General features: G+C 41.8%; 1 protein-coding gene across 1 annotated transcript in view; it reads right to left on the reverse strand.

The window, feature by feature from the left end:
- Nucleotides 1-20,257, reverse strand: part of VPS41 (VPS41, HOPS complex subunit) — a 191,603-nt gene that overhangs the window by 96,305 nt on the left and 75,041 nt on the right. The window contains exon 5 of the mRNA XM_027835943.1: nucleotides 10,551-10,625. Within this exon, the coding sequence (XP_027691744.1) occupies nucleotides 10,551-10,625 (75 nt within the window). The remainder of the gene's footprint in view (nucleotides 1-10,550; nucleotides 10,626-20,257) is intronic.

Consider the following 20,257-nt stretch of genomic DNA (forward strand, 5'->3'; position numbering starts at 1 on the left):
ACTCCATAAGGCTCTTGTCCATTCTGTGCATCAGACAAACTACTGTTAAAATCACTCCATGACGCTTCATCATGGGGTAGAGGGGATCCTGAGTTTACAAAGAACATACCAGGATAATACGAGCTCTGACATATTCAACCAAGCTGAAAAGACCCTGGACATGAGCTGAGTGATGGTTTCTCCCGCATATGAGGAGTAGCCAAAGGTTGAAGAGAAGAGGGGCATCACTGCCATGGCCAGAAGGTGATGAAACTTCAGCCCCTAGATTTCTTAAAGATTTTGCACTCTGTTGAAGAGAACTTACAGCCTGCATTGCGTGGCAGAAAGAAGTACCAAAATCAATGAAATTAGTGATTTTTCAAGTATGGAACAAAATTGAGAATTTCCTACGTTTCAGTCCGTGACTGAGGCTAATCTGGTTACAGCCCCACATAACTTCTTCAAACGACTCCTGCCTGGGGTCAACCATCTGATTCATTCCAGAACTGAATGAGGATAATTTGGGGCAAAACTGTGAGCATTCCCTGGGTAAACCAAATGTCCCCTTCGGGGAATGATTTAAAACTGGAAGAGACTTTTAGAGAGTGCCTCGTCCAATGCCAGTGAAATGACACAGCAGATGGAATGTCGGACCTGGAGTCAGGAAGACGGGTTCAAATCCTACCTCACCCACTTACTAAGTGTGTGACCCTGGGTAAATCATACAACCTCTATCTGTTTCAGTCTCCTCATCTGTCAAATGGGGATGATAATAGCACTTACCTCCCAGAGTTGTTGTGAAGATAAAATGAGTAATATTCTTAAAAGACTCTGCAAACCTTAAAGTGCTATGTAAATGCTAGCTATTATTATTTTTGCTAGAGGAAAATGAGGCCGAGAGAGAAAAACATATTTGACTTTTCAGCTATATCCTAATTCTGCTGCACAGTCTCCCCACAGTACTACACTTTGACAGATAAGCACCTCTTGAGGGCAACCACTGCCCAGCAGAGGGGAAGAAAGTCAAGGGTCGGGACACGGAGAAAGAAGGCTACAACTTGGGACTGTTTCTTGCCAAGGAAACTTTGTCTCTAAAAGGGGCTTCATGCAGTGCATATTTAGCAGTTTCAAGCTTTAAAAAAAACAGATGGAATAAAGGAGGTACGGAGGCAGGATCACTGGATCACTGGATCACTGGCTCAGTGAAACTATGAGCTAAGCTGCGCAGGGTTACTGAAGACTGACAGATCACAGTGGAGAGTTCAGACAAAAGGTAACCCACTAGAGAAGGAAATGGCCAACCACTGCAGCATCTCTGCCAAGAAAACCCCATGGACAGCTCTACAATGACAAAAGAGATGACACCAGGACGTGACCCCCTCAGGTCGGAAGGCGTCCAATGTGCTACCGGGGAAGAGCACAGGACAACCCCAAGCAGCTCCAGTACTAATGAAGCATCTGGGCCAAAGCTGAAAGGAGGCTCAGCTGTGGATGCGTCTGGCGACGAAAGGAAAGTCCAGTACTGCAAAGATTAGTATTGCATAGGAACCTGGAATGTAAGATCTACAAACCAAGGTAAGCTGGACGTGGCCATATGGGAGATGGAAAGATTAAACATTGACATCTTGGATGTCAGTGAACTTAAATGGGTGGAAATGGGTGAATTTAATTCAGGCGATCATTACATAGACTACTGAGGGCAAGAATCCCTTAGAAGAAATGGAGGAGCCCTCATATTCAATAACAGGGTGAGAAATGCAGTACTGGGATGGAATCTCCCAAATGACATAAAGATATCTGTATCCAGCCTCACAGTAATACAAGACTATGCTCCAACCACTGATGCCGAAGAGGCCAAAGTTGATCAGTTCTATGAAGATCTATAGCACTTTCAAGAAATAACACCAAAAAATGATACCACATTCATCATAAAAAATTGGAATGCTAAACCAGGAAATCAAAAAATAACTGGAATAACAGGCAAGTTTGGCCTTAAGAGTACAAAACGAAGCTGGCTAGAGACTAATAGAGTTTTGTCAAGATAACTTGGTGGTCAGAGCAAACACTCTTTTTTCAACAACCCAAAAGGTGACTCTACACATGGACATCACCAGATGGTCAATATAGAAATCAGATGGATTCTGTGCTTTGTAATCAAAGGTGGAGAAACTTACAGAGTCGGTTAAAACAAGATGTGGAGCTGACTGTGGCTCAGATCATGAGCTTCTTATGGCAAAATTCAGCCTTAAATTGAAGAAAGTAGGGGAAACCATCAGACCATACAGGAATGAATGACTTAAATAACATCCCTTATGAATATGAAGTACAGGTGATAAGTACATTTAAGGGATTAGATCTGCTAGACAGAGGGCCTGGAGGAGTATAGACAGAGGTTTGCAATGTTGCCCAGAAGCCAGCAATACAAAATGACTGCCTGATGAGGCTTTAAAATAGCTGAGGAAAGAAGGAAAGGGAAAGGAGGAAGGGAAGGACATCCCCAACTGAATGCAGAATTCCAGAGATTAGCAAGGAGAAGGTCTTCTTAAATGAGCAATGCAAAGAAAGAGAAGATAACAATAGAGAAATAAGAGAAAATCAGAGTTATCAAGGAAATGTTTCATGCAAAAATGGGCATAATAAAAGACCTAAATGGTAGGGACTGAACAGAAGCAGAGATCAAGAAGAGGTGGCAAGAATATACAGAAGAACTATACAAAAAAAACCTTTTTTTTTCTTATTTAATATTTTTTCCCAATTACATGCAAAAACAATTTCAACATTCTTTTTTCCCCAAACTTTGAGTTCCAAATTCTCTCTCCCTCCTCACCCCCATCATTAAGAAGGCAAGCAATTTGACATAAACTATACATGCGCAGATATGCAAAACACATTTTCATTTAAGTCATTCTGTGAAAGAAAACAGACAAAAAAAAAGAAAAATAAACAAAGTAAAGAAAAAGTATTTTTGATCTGCATTCAGGTTCTACCAGTTCTTTCTCTGGAGATGGACAGCACCTTTCATCGTAAGTCCTGCAGAACTGTTTTGGATCATTGTATTGCTGAGAATAGCTGAGTTATTCATAGTAGATTGTCATACTATATATAATATTATATATAAATTATAAAATCTATAAAATTATATATAAAATCTATAAAATATATATATATGTATATATATTTTTTTCTTTTTGCTAGGCAATTGGGGTTAAGTGACTTGCCCAGGGTTACACAGCTAGTAAGTGTTGAGTGTTTTTTTTGTGTGTGTGTGTCTGAGACCAGATTTGAACTCAGGTCCTCCTGACTCCAAGGCTGGAGCTCTATCCACTGTGCCACCTAGTTGCCCCTGTGAGATAGTAACTCAGAGTTGTTTCAATTTGCATTTCTCTCATCAATAGTGATTTAGAGCATTTTTTTTCATTTGACTATAGATAGCTTTGATTACTTTGGCCGAAAACTGCCCGTTCATATCCTTTGATCATTTATCAATTGAGGAATTTGACTCAGTTTTCTATGTTTGAGAAATGAAGTCTTTATCAGAGAAACTCACTGTAAATTTTTTTTTCACAGTAATCATTACGAACTATGTATTTCCCTCCATTCTGTTTTCCTCCTATTTATCCTACTCTCTTCTTTTACCCTTTCCATTCTCAAAAGTGTTTTGCTTGACTTTTACCTCCTCCAAAATGACCTTCCTTCTTTCAGCAACCGCGCCTACTTTCCCAAATAATAAGTTAGATCTCTACACCCAACTGAGTGTATATATGTGTATGTATGTGTATATATATATATATATATATATATATATATATATATATATATATATTATTCCCTCTCTGAGCCAAGTTGTATGAGCGTAAGGCTCACATGCTCCTGTCCCCACTTCCCCCATTTCCCCCCCACTGTAAAATCTCTTTCAGGTCACTTTTATGTCAGATAATTTATCCCACTCCACCTCTCCTTTCCCCTTCTCCCACTGCATTCTTCTTTCTCATCCCTTAATTTCATTTTTTTAGATAATCATACCACCACATTCAACTCACACCTCTGCTTTCCATGTAGACTCCTTCTAACTGCTCTAATAATGAGAAAGTTTTTAGGAGTTATAAACATCATTTTCCCATGGAGGAATACAAACAGTTTAACCTTATTGCATCCCTTACAGTTTCTCTTTCCTGTTTATCTTTTTATGCTTCTTTTGCATCTTGTATTTAGACATCAAATTTTCTCTTCAGTTCTGCTTTTTTAATCAGAAATGTTGAAAGTCCTCTATTTCACTGAACATCCATTTTTTCCCCAGTTTTGTTGGGTGGGTGATTCTTGGTTATAATCCTAGCTCTTTTGCCCTCTGGAATATCATATCCCAAGTCCTCCAATCCTTTAATGGTGAAGCTGCTAAATCTTGTATTATACTGACTGTGGCTCCAAAATATTTGAATTGTTTCTTTCTGACTGCTTGCAGTATTTTCTCCTTGATTTGGGAGGTTGGGAATTTGACTATAATATTCCTGAGAGTTTTCATTTTGGGATCTCTTTCAGGAGGTGATCGGCAGATTCTTTCAATTTCTATTTCACTTTCTGGTTCTAGAATATCAGGGCAACTTTCCTTGATAATTTCTTGAAAGATGATGTCTAGGTTCTTTTTTTTTAACATGACTTTCAGGCTGTCCAATAATTCTTAAATTATCTCTCCTGGATCTATTTTCCAGGTCAGTTGTTTCCAATGAGATATTTCACATTTTGCTCTATTTTTTTCATTCTTTTGAGTTTGATTGTTTCTTGATGTCTCATAAAGTCATTAGCTTCCACCTGCCCAATTCTAACTTTTAAGGATTATGCTCTTCAGTGAGCTTTTGTACCTTCTTTTCCATTTGGCCAATTCTGCTTTCCAAGGCATTCTTCTCCTCATTGGATTTTTATGCCTCTTTTACCATTTGTCCTGTTCTGTTCTTTAAAGTATTATTTTTCTTCAATTTTTTTTGTGCCTCCTTTACCAAGCAGCTGACTCTTTTTTCATGATTTTCTTGTATCACTTTCATTTCTCTTCCCATTTTTTCCTTTACCTCTCTCACTTGATTTTTAAAATCCTTTTTGAGTTCTTCCATGGCCTTCCAACACCAAATCTTTAAGACTTTGGATGCAGGAATTTTGACTTTGTTATCTTCTTCTGAGTGTGCGTTTTGAGCTTCCCTGTCACCACAGTAACTCTCTATGGTCAGAATTTTTTCTGTTGTTTGCTCATTTTCCAGACTATTTCTTGACTTTTAACTCTATGCTAAAGTGGGGCTCTGCTTCCCAACTGGAGGAGGCACTGTCCCAAGCTTAAGGCTTTTTGTGCAGCTGTTTTCAGAGGTAATTCTGGGGACCTGTAAGGTTTTGGCTCTTCCAAAGTGGGCTGATCTGGGGAGAAGTGTGTTTACTGCTCTCCTGCACTGTGCACTGGTTTGTGAGTGACCACAAGCACTCTTCTCAAGTCAGGGCACCTGCTTCCCTGCGGATGCAAGCTTAGCTGTGCTGGTGCTCCTCCTCACACTGGGAGACTAAGACCCAAGACTTCAACTAGATCCAAGTATAGGCAATGCAGCTGAGTCCTGCCTCTGATGCCAGCAAAGGGAGCCCTGTACATCTCCTTCTGACCCGCTGCCCAACACCCTTACCATTTGCAGGCTGAGGAGTCTGGAAACTGCCATTGCTACCAGTGATTGAATTGCCCCAAGGTCTCATCCTGGTTGCTGGGGTCCGGTCTGCACTGGACTACACTTATCTCTCACCTTGGTGCAACAGACCTTTCCTGTCAACCTCCTAATTTGTCTTGGGCTGGAAAATTGTTTCACTCCTTTTTTTGGTGAGTTCTGCTGCTCTAGAATCTGTTTAGAATCACTATTTAAAGGTATTTGGAGGAGTTTGGGGGAGAGCTCAGGAGAGTTCCTGCCTTTACTCCACATCTTGGCTCAGCCTCTCTACAAGAAAGATCTTAACATAACTGATAATCACACTGGCATATAGTTACTGATCTAGAGCCAGATATCCTAGAGAAGGAAGTCAAGTGGGCCTTAGGAAGCATTGCTAACAATAAGGCCAAGGGAGGGGATAGAATGCCTGCTGAACTATTTAAATCCTAAAAGATGATGCTGTTAAAGCGCCGCACTCAATATGCCAGCACATTTGGAAAACTCAACGGTGGCCACTGGATAGGAAAAAACCAGTTTACATCCTGATCCTAAAGAAGGGCCATGCCAAAGAATGTTCAAATCAATGAACAACTGTGCTCATTTCCCACGCCGTCAAGGTCACGTTTAAAATTCTGAAAGCTAGCCTTCAGCAGTATGGGAACTGAGAAGTACCAGAAGAGCAGGCTGGCTTTCGAGGAGGCAGAGGACAAACTGCCCACATTCCCTGGATTAGGGAGTTCCAGAAAAACATCTACTTCCACTTTGTTGACTACACTAAAGTGTTTGACTGTGTGGATCACAACACAATGGGTCAAATTCTCAAAAAGACGGGAGTCCCAAATCATCTTCCGTGTCTCCTGAGAAACCTGTATGAGGGTCAAGAAGCAACGGTTACAACTGAACACGGAACAACTGATTGGTTTAAGATTGGAAAAGGAGTGTGACAAGGCTAGATTTTGTCATCTTATTTACGTAACTTATATGCCAGAGTACATCATACGAAATCATGACAAATCAAAAGGTGGAATTAAGGTTGCCAGGAGAAACATAAACAACCTCAGATAGACAGATGGTACCACTCTGATGGCAGAAAGTGAAAAAGAATTAGAAGCCTGTTGATGAGGGTGAAAGAGGAGAGTATAAAAGCTGGCTTGAAGCTTAACATAAAAAAACCAAGATCTTGTCAACTGGTCCTATTCCTTCCTGGCAAACAGAGGGAGAAGAAATGGAACCAGTGTCAGATTTTATATTCTTAGGCTCAAAGATCACTGCAAATGGCAACTGCAGCCATGAAATTGAAAGACACTTGCTCCTTGGGAGGAAGGCAAATTTGGACGGTAAATGTAAAAAGCTGAGACATCACCTTGCTGACAAAAGGTCCACATAGTCAAAACTATGGTTTTTCCAGTAGCAATGTATGGCTGTGGGAATTCGACTATGGGAAAAGCTGAGAGTTGCAGAGTTGATGCTTTTGAATTGCATCAGAAAAGACTTTTGAGAGTTCCTTGGACAGTGAGGAGGTCAAATAGTCAATACTTAAAGAAATTAATTCAGACTATTCACTGGAAGGTCAAATACTAAAGCTGAAGCTTAAGTCCTTTGACCACATAATGAGAAGATAGGACTCATTGGAAAAGACCCTGGTGTTGGGAACGACTGAAGGCAAAGGAGAAACGGATGGCAAAGGATGATTTGGATAGATAGCATCAAGGAAGCAGAGTACATGAGCTTGGACAGACTTGGGGAGATAATGAAGGACAGAAGGGCCTGGTGTGCTCTGGTCCATGAAGTCATGAAGAGTCAAACATGACTCAATGATTGAATAACAAGAGGAAGAAAAAGGATGAAAGTGGGATAGCCTTCGACACTGACATAACCTCTACTCTAATATTCTCTTTTTCTCTAGGTTCTCAGAACACCCCTCTCTCTCCTGGTTCTCTCCCTACTTCTCTAACCACACCTTCTCATTCTCCTTTGCTGGATCCGCTTCCAGATCATGTCCTCTAACCACAGGTGTCCCACAGGGCTCTATCCTGTGCCCTCTTCTCTTCTCCCTCTACATGACTTTGCTGGGAGAGCTCATCAGCTCCCATGGAGCCAATTATCATTCTCTGTGATGATGATTCTCAAATCTGCCTATCCTGCCCCAACCTCTCTCCTGACCTCCAGTCTCATATCTCCAACTGCCTTTCAGACAACTTGGCCCGGATGTCCGGCAGACATCTTCAACTCAACATGTCCAAAACTGACCTCCTCTTCACTCCCAAATTCTCTTTTCTTTCTAACTTTCCTGACTGTCGAAGGCACCACCATCCTTCCAGTCCCTCAGGCTCACAACCTAGGAGTCATCCTGGATTCCTTACTATCTCTCACCACCACCCCCTCCCCCTATGCCAAGACCTGTTTCACCTTCCCACCATCTCTCATGCCCTCTTCTCTCCTCTGGTCACCCTCTGGTTCAGGTATCACATACTCTGGCCTCCTGGCTGTCCCTCCAACAGGGCACTCCATCTCCTGCGTCTGGGCATTTCCTCTGGCTGGCTGTCCTCCACGCCTGTAACACTCTCCTTCCTCATTCCCCTGCCCCAGTTTGCTTCAAGTCCCAGCTAAACTCTCACCCCTACAGGAAGCCTTTCCTGATGCCCTTAATTCTAATGCTTTCCTTCTGCTGATTATCTGCATTTATCCTGGCTATGGCTTGACTGCACATAGCTGGTTGCTTGTTGTCCCCCATCACAATGTGAACTCCGGCAGAGCAGGAATGGCCTTTGATTGATGTTTGCATGCCTCAAACTTAGCTCAGGGCTTGGCACGCACGTGGTGCTTAATAAATATTTACTAAGATTCTTTCTACACCTCATATTAAAGGGGCAGAGAGATAGAAACAGGTTAGAAGAGCAAAAGAGACCGGCAGGAGGCAAGTGACAGAAAGGAGCTGGGCCTTGATGCAGCGATGAGCTTCCTCAATGAGGGCAGGGCGGGCCAGGCTTATTTCCTCCCCATCTCTCCTTTGTCGCCATCCCAGATTATGGCGTACAACACTCATCTACGTATACATCTTCCACCACAGTCACACCCTGGCCTTCACATGTAGGGAATGGCTAACGACATGACTCCGCTGAAATGCTGACAGTGAGCTGTTGTGAGTAGCTCAGAAAGACTTCTAGGAACGATGCAAGGAGAAGTCAGCGGAGCTCAGCCAACAACAGACACAGTGACCCCAACAACGGCAACCGAGGAACAAAAACAACAGAATAACCCTAAATGTGCACGTTTGGGCCCCGAGAAGAGAACTGAGGAGCCGGCTCCCCCCACTTCTCTGCAGAGGTGAAAGGCCATGGGTGCGGAACACGACACGTGACGTCAGGCTTTCCTGGGGTGGTAGCTCTGCTCTACGTTCTTCCCTCTATTTAAATACCTTTAATGAGCAGGGATGGCCCTCGGACACAGGTGGGGATGGATGCAGTGAAGGAACGCTAAAGCTGTCAATAACATTTTACTTTACAGAAAACTAAACATCTTGGAGGTGGGAATCGGTCACTTTCCACCTCTAAAATCCTGCGGTCTTGCCAAGGAGCATCTGTTTCAGCGCACTAAAAGAAGCCCTCTCCTTGGAAAAAAAAGACAAATTGCTTCCCACCCCCCCACACACTCCGCTCCCCCAAAGAGATGAATGGAAAAAATGCTTAAATTGTTTGGCTAATCCTCCTCAATGAGGAGTCGTGCCGACGCCCTCCTCGGCTCACTTTGACATCTGTGCTCATCGTCAAGCTTCAAAAAGCACCGTGGAACCTGACAACACTTTTGGGAAGGCACGAGGCTTCCAATTATGGTTTCAAAAGCCTTTCTGAGAAAGACAAATGATATTACCACCTAAAAGGAGAAAATCATTCTCTAATTGTGACAGAACAAATATGTTCTCATTTCATCTATGCATCAAGACGGCCGATATTGTTTTTAGTTTACTCGCTTTTAATGGGGACCCTGGATTAGGATCAATTAAAAAACAGACAACAAATTAGTTAAACCTGGCCTCTCCTTGGCAAGTAACATAGCTGTGGTTCAGATGTGATTTTTAAAGCCCCATCTGCCGTCTCAGAATGTTATTTTAAACAAGTAGCTTAAATACATGGCACATTAGAATTTTATCATTGCAAACCCACACTGGAAAAGACCTCCATCGACTTAAAAACAAAAAAGACATTCTTCTAAGTGGAAGAATCCATCACCTCCACCACTAACTGTCAGCCGCCCCACTGCAGAGAGGCCCTGATAATTGTTAGTTACACCCAGCACCAGTGATCTATGTCCTCTGATGTCGAGGACGTCGCTACCAGTTTTTTAGAAAACTGTACATACATTGATTTTACATTTATTTAATGTGGCCGTTGTAAGACACTTTATTCTTCTGATAAACTATGATTGCTTATCAAAAGATTCTATAATTCAAAAGAAACATTCATAACTTGTGGGTGAAAATGAAAACCACCAGCCCACAGAAATCATGCCACAAAATCCAATTTTGTGGATTTATGGTAGAAAGGCATTGAACTACTACTGTCTTGCCGGAACAGCAGACTAGTCATGGAAGTCTAGCTGGCACAGAGGTAATGATTAAAGAGACCTGCCCCTTGCCAGAGCTGTTCGCCAGTTGAATACCAGTTGCATTATTGACATCCATGTACCGTAATTACTTTTCCTAAGGCACATTTGTGCAAAATATATTTGACTTTATATATGAGCAATGGGAGGCAAGTCCGGTGCTCAGGCACAGGCCAGGTCCTCTCTCCATGCAGATGCCTCCATCTCCGGGCTTTACCTGTCCCCAGATTCCCCTGTCCCCAGCACGCACTGGCTGCCAGAGACAGCGGCACTTTCCAACGGCCTCTAACACCCGCGTACCTTGCCATCCTCTGAGCACACGCCCATGTGTTCTCCAGTTTCATCCAGGCTAATCTGATTTATCTTCACAGGGCTCTATAAAAAGAAAACATCAACTTTAGGAAAAGGTGCATCTGTGATCAATTACCCTGCCTCTTTGCAAGATTTAGGAAATAAAAACTGTCCAGTGGCTTGCCAGCGTGAGTTCAGAAAGTATAAAAAAAAAAAAAAAAGGCCCTTCTACATCAAAAGTAAAATACAGCTTTGCTAGCTAGCATGTTCCAAACCCAGAATCCAGACATTTCCACTAGTTTTCTATTTAAAAGGAATAATGTGTCTTTCCATTTTGAAACTGATCCCCCTACACACAACACTCTGCTCTCACAAACAACAATCTTTATTTTTAAAGAATCTTATGAAAAACAAAGTGGAAAAGTCCTGGGTTCCAGTTGCTTCCTGATTATTCAAACAGCTTTTCTCTCAAGTCTTGATTCTAACTTTTTTATTTATAGTTTACATTAAGGCAGTCATCAAAAGCATTTAAAGTAGAAATAGACTTCTTCCTATAAATAACCCAAGACTGTCTTTAGAAAGTACTTAAGTTTCAGGGTCTAAATGCTTTTACTACCTTTGTTTTCTCCCCCTTCAAAATACTCCTGAAACTGTAAATCATGGAGGACATGTAGCTTGCGTCTTCTTCCAGCTGTCCTCCCCCAAGCTGTGTACAAAGGCAGGTGAGAAGGCACTTAGGGAAGACAATTCTACCGCCTGGCGCCCATCCTCGAGCCAGCCACTGTCTACCAAGCCGTCCTCAAGTAGGCACACCAGCGGCTTCTCCCGCAGAAAAGGAAATGATGAATGTGGATACCAATGAGACTTGCTACCACTCTCCTGGCCCCAGTGGACTACTGCATTTTTTCTTTTAAACTTTCTAAAGCACTTAGTGTATCCTACTTTAAGAAAACATCTGAAAATAGGAAAATCTGAATATTCAATGGAAGGTTTTTGATTTTGGGGGGGGAGGGAGGGAGGACAAGACCAGACTTAGGATTTCATTAGTGGAGGGAACTTCTGGTGAAAAAACTTCCTCTTTATTTAGAGTCCGAGAGGGATGTCACTCAGGCACTCTGGGTCAGTGGGGAACTTGGACTCAGGTCTGTGACTCGAGGGCACGCTCTCTCTCAACTGACACATTAGGAACTGATTGTTTACACTCACTCTTTTAGCTTTGGTTTGGTTATTTTTTTCTTTTTCTTTTTTTGGCTTTCCTCAATAGCAGGATGTCTTGAAATGGCAAATTGTAGCCCATTTAAGTATTAACTCCTAGGCAATCCCGGAGGGTCCCAATTTTTACCACCGATAAGAAATAATAACAAGTAAAATAAAACATTGCAGATCAATCTGAAAAAGAAATTCTGGCTAGAACTTGAGCTGCAAACCTTAAATGGAATGAGAATCAAACAAAGGAGGCAAAGACCAGAGAAATGACCAATGTCCAACTCAGAAACCAACAAAAATCCAGATGATATGGAAGAAAATGGCTAACTACTACTAAAAGATATTTCTAAGATATTTGATTGTTAAAAAAAAAAAAAAAAAACTAAGAGTCAAATGGACCTAAAATAAATCGTGGCACACCAGAGAATAATTTTTAAAAGACCCTAATTGAGATAATTAATCCTGTATTAGTAAAGCAGCAGGATACAAAGTAAATTTACAAAATCACTGGCATTTCTGGGTAGCAATAATAAAATCTAGGAGAAAATAACAGAAAGAGAAGTCCTGTTCAAATTACTACAAAATGCACAGTATCTGGGAGTCAATCTACCAAGGTACTCTAAACATAAAAACATAATTACAAAATACTTTTTGGCAGAAACTAGGAATAGACCAAAACTATACAACACATGCCAGAGAAAGGTTGAAATAGATAAGTACCCTGAATGTAAAAGGTCATACAATGAAAAAAAAAGCCAACAAATTAATATCTTTCATAATTAAAGTTGAAGGAGAATTCTTAATGAAACAAAAGATAAAATAGATACTTTCAATTACATTAAGTTGAAAAGCTTTTGAACTAACAAAATTAATGGAACTAGGCTGAGAAGACAGATTGAGAAAAAAAATCTCCATCACATATCTCTATAAGGGTTTGATATTCACAACATATAGGGAACTGTGAACCGGTCCAACAATTCTGGAGGCAATTTGAAACTATGCCCAAAGGGCAATAAAACTGTGCATACCTTTTGACCCAGCAATACTACTATAGGTCTATATCCCAAAGAGATCAAAGAAAAGGGAAAAGGACCTATATGTACAAAAATATTTCTAGCAGCTCTTTTTTGTGGTGGCAAAGAATTGGAAATTGAGGGGATGCCCATCAATCAGGGAATGGCTAAGCCATTTGTGCAATACCATTGTGCTATAAGAAATGATGGATAGGATGGTTTCAGAAAAGCCTGGGAGAACTTATATGAACTGATGCTCAAAGTGAAGTGGGCAGAACCAAGAGAACACTGTACATACTAACAGCAATATGGTAACGATGATCAACCATAAAAGACTTAGCCGCTCTGATCAAGACAATCTTCAAGACCATTCCAAAGGACCACTGATGAAAAATGCTCTTTTTTCCAGAGAGTGATTGTGTACTCAATGCAGCCTCTGAGGCTAAGATGCAACACAGTATGGATCGAGTTTCTGTTGCTTGTGCTAATTTTGTCCTAACAATTAACATCAAGAAAGCAGAGGTTGTCTATCAGCCAGCACCTTACCACTCATACATGGAACCATCAGTTCTAGCAAATGGAGAAGTTTTGAATGCTGTGGGTAAGTTCACTTTCCTTGGCAGTGTGCTTTCCAGGGCTGCACATATAGATGATGAAGTATTAGACTGCCTACCAAATCGAAGGTCTACAGAGCAGCCATGCTGACCTCATTGCTGCATACATGTGAAACCTGGACAGTATGCCAGCTCCATGCCAGGAAGCTAAAACGCTTCCATTTGAACTTTCTTAGGAAGATTCCGAAGCTCACCTGGCAAGATAAGGTTCACTGACACTGAGGTCCTTTCTTGATCTGAATTGCCAAGGATTCAAACTCTACTACAGACAGCCCAATGCCAGTAGGCTGTCCATGTTGTTCAAATGCCAAACGCAGGTTTGTCTACAAGACTATTTTATGGAGAGCTCATATAAGGCAGGCGCTCACATGGAGGTCAGAAGCGATACAAAGACCCTCTCAAGGTCTCTCTGAAGACCTCTGAATCAACTGTGAGACATGGGAGATGCTGGCACAGACCGTGAAGTGTGGTGTGCTCATACCAAAGAAAGCGCAGTGCTCCACGAACAAAGCAGAATTGGAGCAGCTCAAAAGAAATGTGAGATGCATAAATTTAGAGACATCTCCATTCTGAGCGTTCACATGGACTATTTGTGCCCGACCTGTGGGAGAACATTCTGAGCTCATATCGGTCTGATCAGCACAGCTGGACACACCGTATCTCGACCCCAACATAGTGATGGCATTTTGGTCCTCTTCGATAACGAAGTTCAACAACTAAGCGACCAACCTTTGGAGAGAGAACTGATGAACTGAGTGTAGGCCAAAATATAATCTTTTCACTTTCTTTAGTTTCTTAATTTTTTTCAACATGGCTGATACAGACATATGCTTTGTACGATTTCACATGAATAAATTATACCATATTGCTTTCCTTCTCAATAGAGGGGGAAGAAGTAAAGGGAGGGAGAGTATTGGGGCCCCAAAATTTTTAAAAAATGAATATTAAAAATAAATAATATTTTTAAAAAGAAACCTAGGGGACAAACAAAAATATTTACTTCTAAGAGTCATTCCCCAATGCGTAAATGGTAAAAGAATATGGATAACAGGCCCTCAAAGAACTGAAACTCCCCGAAATCATGAGTACTCTTAAACACTTCTAAGAAGAATGCAAAGCAAAACAACTTGGAGGCTTCACATAATACCCAGCAAACTGACAAGAATGACAAAAGATGGAGATAGTTCAGAGGTCACTGAACAAAGATCCTGGAACATGAGCAGGCGCTCAATACCCGTTTACTGAATAAATGAATGGACAAAGATACGGCTAGCAGTACAGCAGTAACTTGGTTCTAAAAAAGGCAGATGCGGTAATCTGTCCCAGTAATACCTTATACTGGGGAGGCTGAGGCAATCAGATCTCTTGGGCTTAGGAGTTCTGAGCTACAGGGGGCTAAACTAATCAGATGCATGTACTAAGTCTCATGCCAACTGAGTGAACGAACAGAGAAGTTACCAGGCTGTTTAAGAAGGGATTAATGGGCCTGGGTTAGAAACGGAGCAAGTCAAAGCTTCCACGCAGATCAGTAGTGGGATTGGGCCATGAGAGGTCCTTGTACGTCCAGCCTAGGTGAAATAAAAAGACCTGGGCGGGGGTGGGGGTGGGGGTGAAGGGACAGAGGAGGGAAGGGGAGGCGAGGAAAGGGGAGGGGAGAGGAGGAGAGGGAGAGAGAGGGGGAGGGGGGGAGAGAGAGAGAGAGAACTAAACTCATTTGTTTAAAAAAATTACATAAAGCAATTTAGAATTATGCTAAAAAACTGTGTTTGCCATAGAGTTCCATTACTAAATGTAGTCCCTAAAGAGGTCAGTAACAGAAAGGGTCTAGACAAGCATGTAGGACAGTCAGTGAAAATGCGTGGAGTTGAGAAATGCAGTGTGTTGTGGAAGGAACAGCAAAGTCAGAGTCACTGAAACACAGAATATGTGAGAAGGAGTAAGGTTTAAGAAGCCTGGAAAAGTAGGAAGGGGTCAGGTTATGAAGGGCCTTAGGAGACAAAGAGGATTTCATATTTGATGGAGGAAGCAATAAGGAGCTACTAGAGTTTACGAAGTGGGGGAAGGACGCAGTCAGACCTTCACTTCGGGAAGACAATGGACTGCAGTGGAGAAAGCCTTGTGGAAGGAAAACCAACCAACGGGAACAGCAGGGGTCCAGGTGGAATGTGATGCTGAGACATAAAGGCAGCCAGGTGTGATGAAAATTCGGAGAGGAAAGAATAGCCCAGAGGACAGGGTGGTCAACAGAGTCTATGGGTGATCCCTTTCGTCAAAGTAAGGCAAACGACCCCAGAGTCTCACAGCCGGAAGGCACCCTCCCAAGGCCATCAGGTTCAATCCACGGCTGAATAGGAGTGCTGTCTACAACACCCCCAACGGGTGGCGATCCAGCCTTTCTCTGGAGACCTCTAACAAGGCTCAAACCACTCACTAGCTCCAGAAGCTGCCCATTCTACACCTCTAATCACTGGGGAGTTCTTCCTTACATGCAGTTAAAATCGGCCTTTCAGCAACCCCTACCCATGGCTCCTCACTTTGTGCACAGGATGGACTGCAGTTGGGAAGAAGCGCAAGACCAGGACAGGGAGATCAATTATGTATGAGGTCACTGAGATCATTCACGTGAGAGGGAAGAGGGATTCACACTAGTTTTGTGGCAAAGGGAATGGAAAGAAGAGGATGGATGGGGTCTCTTCACTGGGTTTGATATTGGGATCCATTCCCTGAAAAAAGTCTGGGCTACACATTTTTATCTGCGACCTTAAGTAACCCCACAGGTATAATGCCGGCAAATCCAACCACTGCCCGTATAAACACTGAGAAATGCCAGAGGGCATTTATATCATCTTTGTTCCTGCTCAATAGCATTGCCACTATAATGAGCTTAATATTTCTGAAAGGTAGCCTTGTGGTCCTATCACACTACTGGAGCATATGTTTATCTCCTAGATAGAAAAATTAATTGGATAATCTCTATAACATAGCACTATTCAATTCTTTGGTCTACTCTTAAGTTATGTTCTTTCTAGAATAAATGCAGGTAGGCCCAAAGGAAACTTTGGATTTCTAAAATTTCAAAGAATTAGGAAAATGTAAGACATTTTTTTTTAAAAATCACTTCATCCTTCACAGAGCTGCCCAGATAAGTCTCCTAAGATGCTGGACTGATTAAGCCTCTCACTCCTCCATTCTAAAACCTTCCGTGTCTCCCCTTTGCCCATGGAACAGACTCTTGGACTAGCACTTAAGATTTACCACCATCTAGAGCCAACCTAACTTTCCAGCCTCACAGTCCTAGCAATTTGCAAAATTAATATAGGAGATTTATAGGCAAGGCATAGTGGAAAAAGTACTGTCTGGTTTTTAAACATTTTATATTCTAAAGGATTTGGGACCAAAGCATCTAATCATCAGATAGCTAGGCAACATAGAGGATAGTATTGGACTTGGAGTAAGAAAGACCTGAGTTCAAATCTGACCTTGGACACTTAAGGGCAGTGTACCCCTGGGCGAGTCACATGATCGCTTAGCTTCTCAGCCTCAATATCTTCAGCAGCCAAAATGAACAGGTTGGATTCAGTGGTCTCACAATGGAGTGATCTGCTCCCTCCCCACGTGTACAGTGGCCGTCTCCAGTACCTAGAATCAACTCCATCCCCACTCTCTCATTCCAGCTCAGCTAAGATGTCATTTTCTGTGGGAAGTCTCCAGATGAAAACGTTTTCTGGTGTCTCTCTTGCCTTCATCACCCCAACTTTGCCTTATACTTAGCTGTAGAACATAAACCACTTAAAGTCTAGCGCACTGGCTCATTCTTAATATTTGGATCGCTAATGCCTTGCATACAGTGGCTACTCAATAAATGTTTGTTAAATCAATGAACTGAGTTTGGCAGAGCAAACTTCACCAGAAAACACCGTCTGAATGACCTTATACTTCCATGCTTCAAGCCTCTCTGATTTCAGAGGCCTGGGCACCTCCCTGAGCAACGCAAAAACCCTCTGACAGATCAGCATTTGGTCTGAAGAGAGCCTGATATGGACGTGCCCACCTAGAAAACTTCCATTTGAAAGGACCCAAAAAGGACCAAGACCCCAAGTCCCTTTTCAACTGTACTTGCTAAAAGGAGCCAAGAAGAAGAGTTGTGCAGCACACTACAATTAATTCCACCTCCTCACCCACCAAATCCCCATCAGATCCATGAATAATCAGCAAAATGGGACCAGTTTGAGCTTTTTCTCCTTTTATTTCCCAGGTTCACCTTCCGAGAAGTACTGTACCTGACCAAAACTGTAGGCACCTACAGGGGACCAGAGGTACAGCATCTATCTAATTCACAAACTGGATAATTAAATAATGGCAAAGTAAATGTATAAAGATCTTACGAGAGCACAGGCTTCTACCATTTTGTTTTACAAACTCATTAAAATTATCCGTAGACAATTACTGCCTCTTGATGGCATGGTCTTGGCTATCTTTTGTAGAATTTGACAATTCAGCATCCTACACATGCATGCACATGCTTATTTTGCTCTTGGTAGTTTCTCCATCAAATATTAGGGAAGAGTAACAGATTCACTAATCTAAAACAGGGCTTCTTAAATCTGTTCCCCTCATGACCCCTTTAGCACTTCTTAAACTGTAGGTCGCAGCCCCATATGTGCTGATAAAAAACCTGAAACTAAAATTTAAAAAAACCAACCCACCCTGAAGACCTACAGCCATTCGGATCTCCCTGGTCAATACTATGTAAACATGGCTGCCATCAATTCTTTAAAAAGAGAAAAAGCAAGCAAAGTCAGGATTTCAATACGATGACCGTTAATGGTGCATGCTGCAGTTTCACCGGGCTGGCATCCAGGAAACGTTTGCAAAGTAAATGGGGAACAAATGTCTCACATCCATCTGCCATCTTTATTTCCTGTCCAGCAAAACGAAGGTGTTGGATGTCAACAAACTCCCAGCGCACAGTTAGATTTTGTTTACAACACCCAGATCCTCACATCTCATCCTAAACCTCTCCTCTGAGAAGTCTGAAGCAAACTTCAAATGCTCCACCCCCAAAATATGCTTTATGTCAACTATCCCTTTGTAATCAACCAACTAGGCCAAATGGGCTGGAGATGAGAACAATGCCAATGCTGAGAACACATACAAGTGAAACAATTAACCTGACAAAATCAGAATTTTATAAAGAAAACAGAGCTGCAGAAGGTGGAGGAGGAGGTGTGGAAGAGGGGCAGTGGCAGCAGTGGGGGCAGAGAAAAATGGCCTCAGCTGAATTTTCCATTAGCTACAATTTTATTTCTGATGGAGACATGTTTGGAATTCTGGACAATATAAGTAAGTTTGACTGTTCAAAAATCAATAATGTCAAGCTGACACCATAGAACACACAAAAAATGTTCCTTTAATGGGGAAAAAAAAAAGAATTTTAGAGGAAGGGAAAAATGCTCATGTGCACCTTCTGCACGCAGGCCCACTACGGGCTATCTTAAAATCTTCCATTGGAGAGAAAGGTAAAACTGCCAACAAACAAATACACCTCATGTGATAATCAATTACCTAATGCAAAATGCCTGAAATAAATACACTTAGTATGGATTATGTCAGCTCTTCAATTAGAAATAAATTCACGGTCATTCAGAAAGCTGCTTTTAATTGTGTTCTTTGTGGCAAGCCCTTCTCCCCTGACACCACTCATCATCCCACCTTAGCCTATCAGTCCCCCAATGGTAACCTCAGAAATCAATCTGCTAATGTATAATTTGTAAAGCTCCTCTGACTAACAAATGGATAATTGATTCTTTTACAAATGCTGCATCCCCATGGATATGGGGGTAGAATGAATGAGAAACAGAAGACTGGATTTCACTTTCGTTGGCCCAGAGATCCAATATTTGAAAGCTGAAAATCCAAACATTCTAATAGCTGCCTTTGTGACTTCACGCCTATTAGTCACAGTTAGCGAACAAGCGACACTTACATTACAAGTGTGAGAATCGTGCTTCTGTTCTGGCCTACCTAGGGCGAGCTCCCGCTACTTCACGGAGCTCCCATTGAACCGATTCCAATGAGACGAACATGTCACCTCACTTTTAGGAAAGGCTTTACAAAGCCACTCAATATTAACAGCAAAATCTGAGCTGTCAAATTTTTAAACTTTAGTGTCCACTACACCCCCTCGCCCCCAAATTTAAAATGGCTTGTCAATTAACATCGCGATTGCTTTGAAAGTAGAAACGACATATTCCACACTGTGGGACTCCTCCCAGACTAGAATGGCATTCCCCATATCTCCTGCCAAATCTAGATCGGATCTTCACAATTTAGGAAATGTTTATTAGGCTGGCTTGATATGAGGTCAAGGATTAGAAAGCAAAGAGGAGAAAAGCTTAAGTCAGCCTTTTTAAGTAAAGAAAAGGAAAAGACGAACCTCGTCTTTTAAAATGTGAGCTCCCTGAAAATGGGGTCCATGTTTTATACATTCCAAAGACTTTTAGCATATTACTCAATAATACAATACCAATAAAGGGTGACGCCCTTTGCAAGAATGTCCCATAACAATAATAATGATAAATACATTTTGTGGTTGTTTGCATCGTAGGAAATAGCTGAGGTTTGAAATCATCAAGTCAGCAACAGGTAGGCAGTAAACATTAAGGGAGGAAATCTGTAAAATCCATGAGGAAAAGATAAAGATGGATACTCTCAAAGCACAGAGAATAAGTCTCAGAAAAGAATGAAATCCTAGATTTAAAAAAAAAAAAGTTAAAGGAAACATTTCAGAAGTGGAGGGCTCCAGGATAAAAATATGTGCATGTTTGTGTATGTACACACACACACACACACACACACACACACACACACACACACACACACA

Source organism: Vombatus ursinus, unplaced genomic scaffold (assembly GCF_900497805.2).
Source record: "Vombatus ursinus unplaced genomic scaffold, bare-nosed wombat genome assembly UNPS02014817.1, whole genome shotgun sequence".
In the NCBI taxonomy this organism is placed as follows: domain Eukaryota; kingdom Metazoa; phylum Chordata; class Mammalia; order Diprotodontia; family Vombatidae; genus Vombatus; species Vombatus ursinus.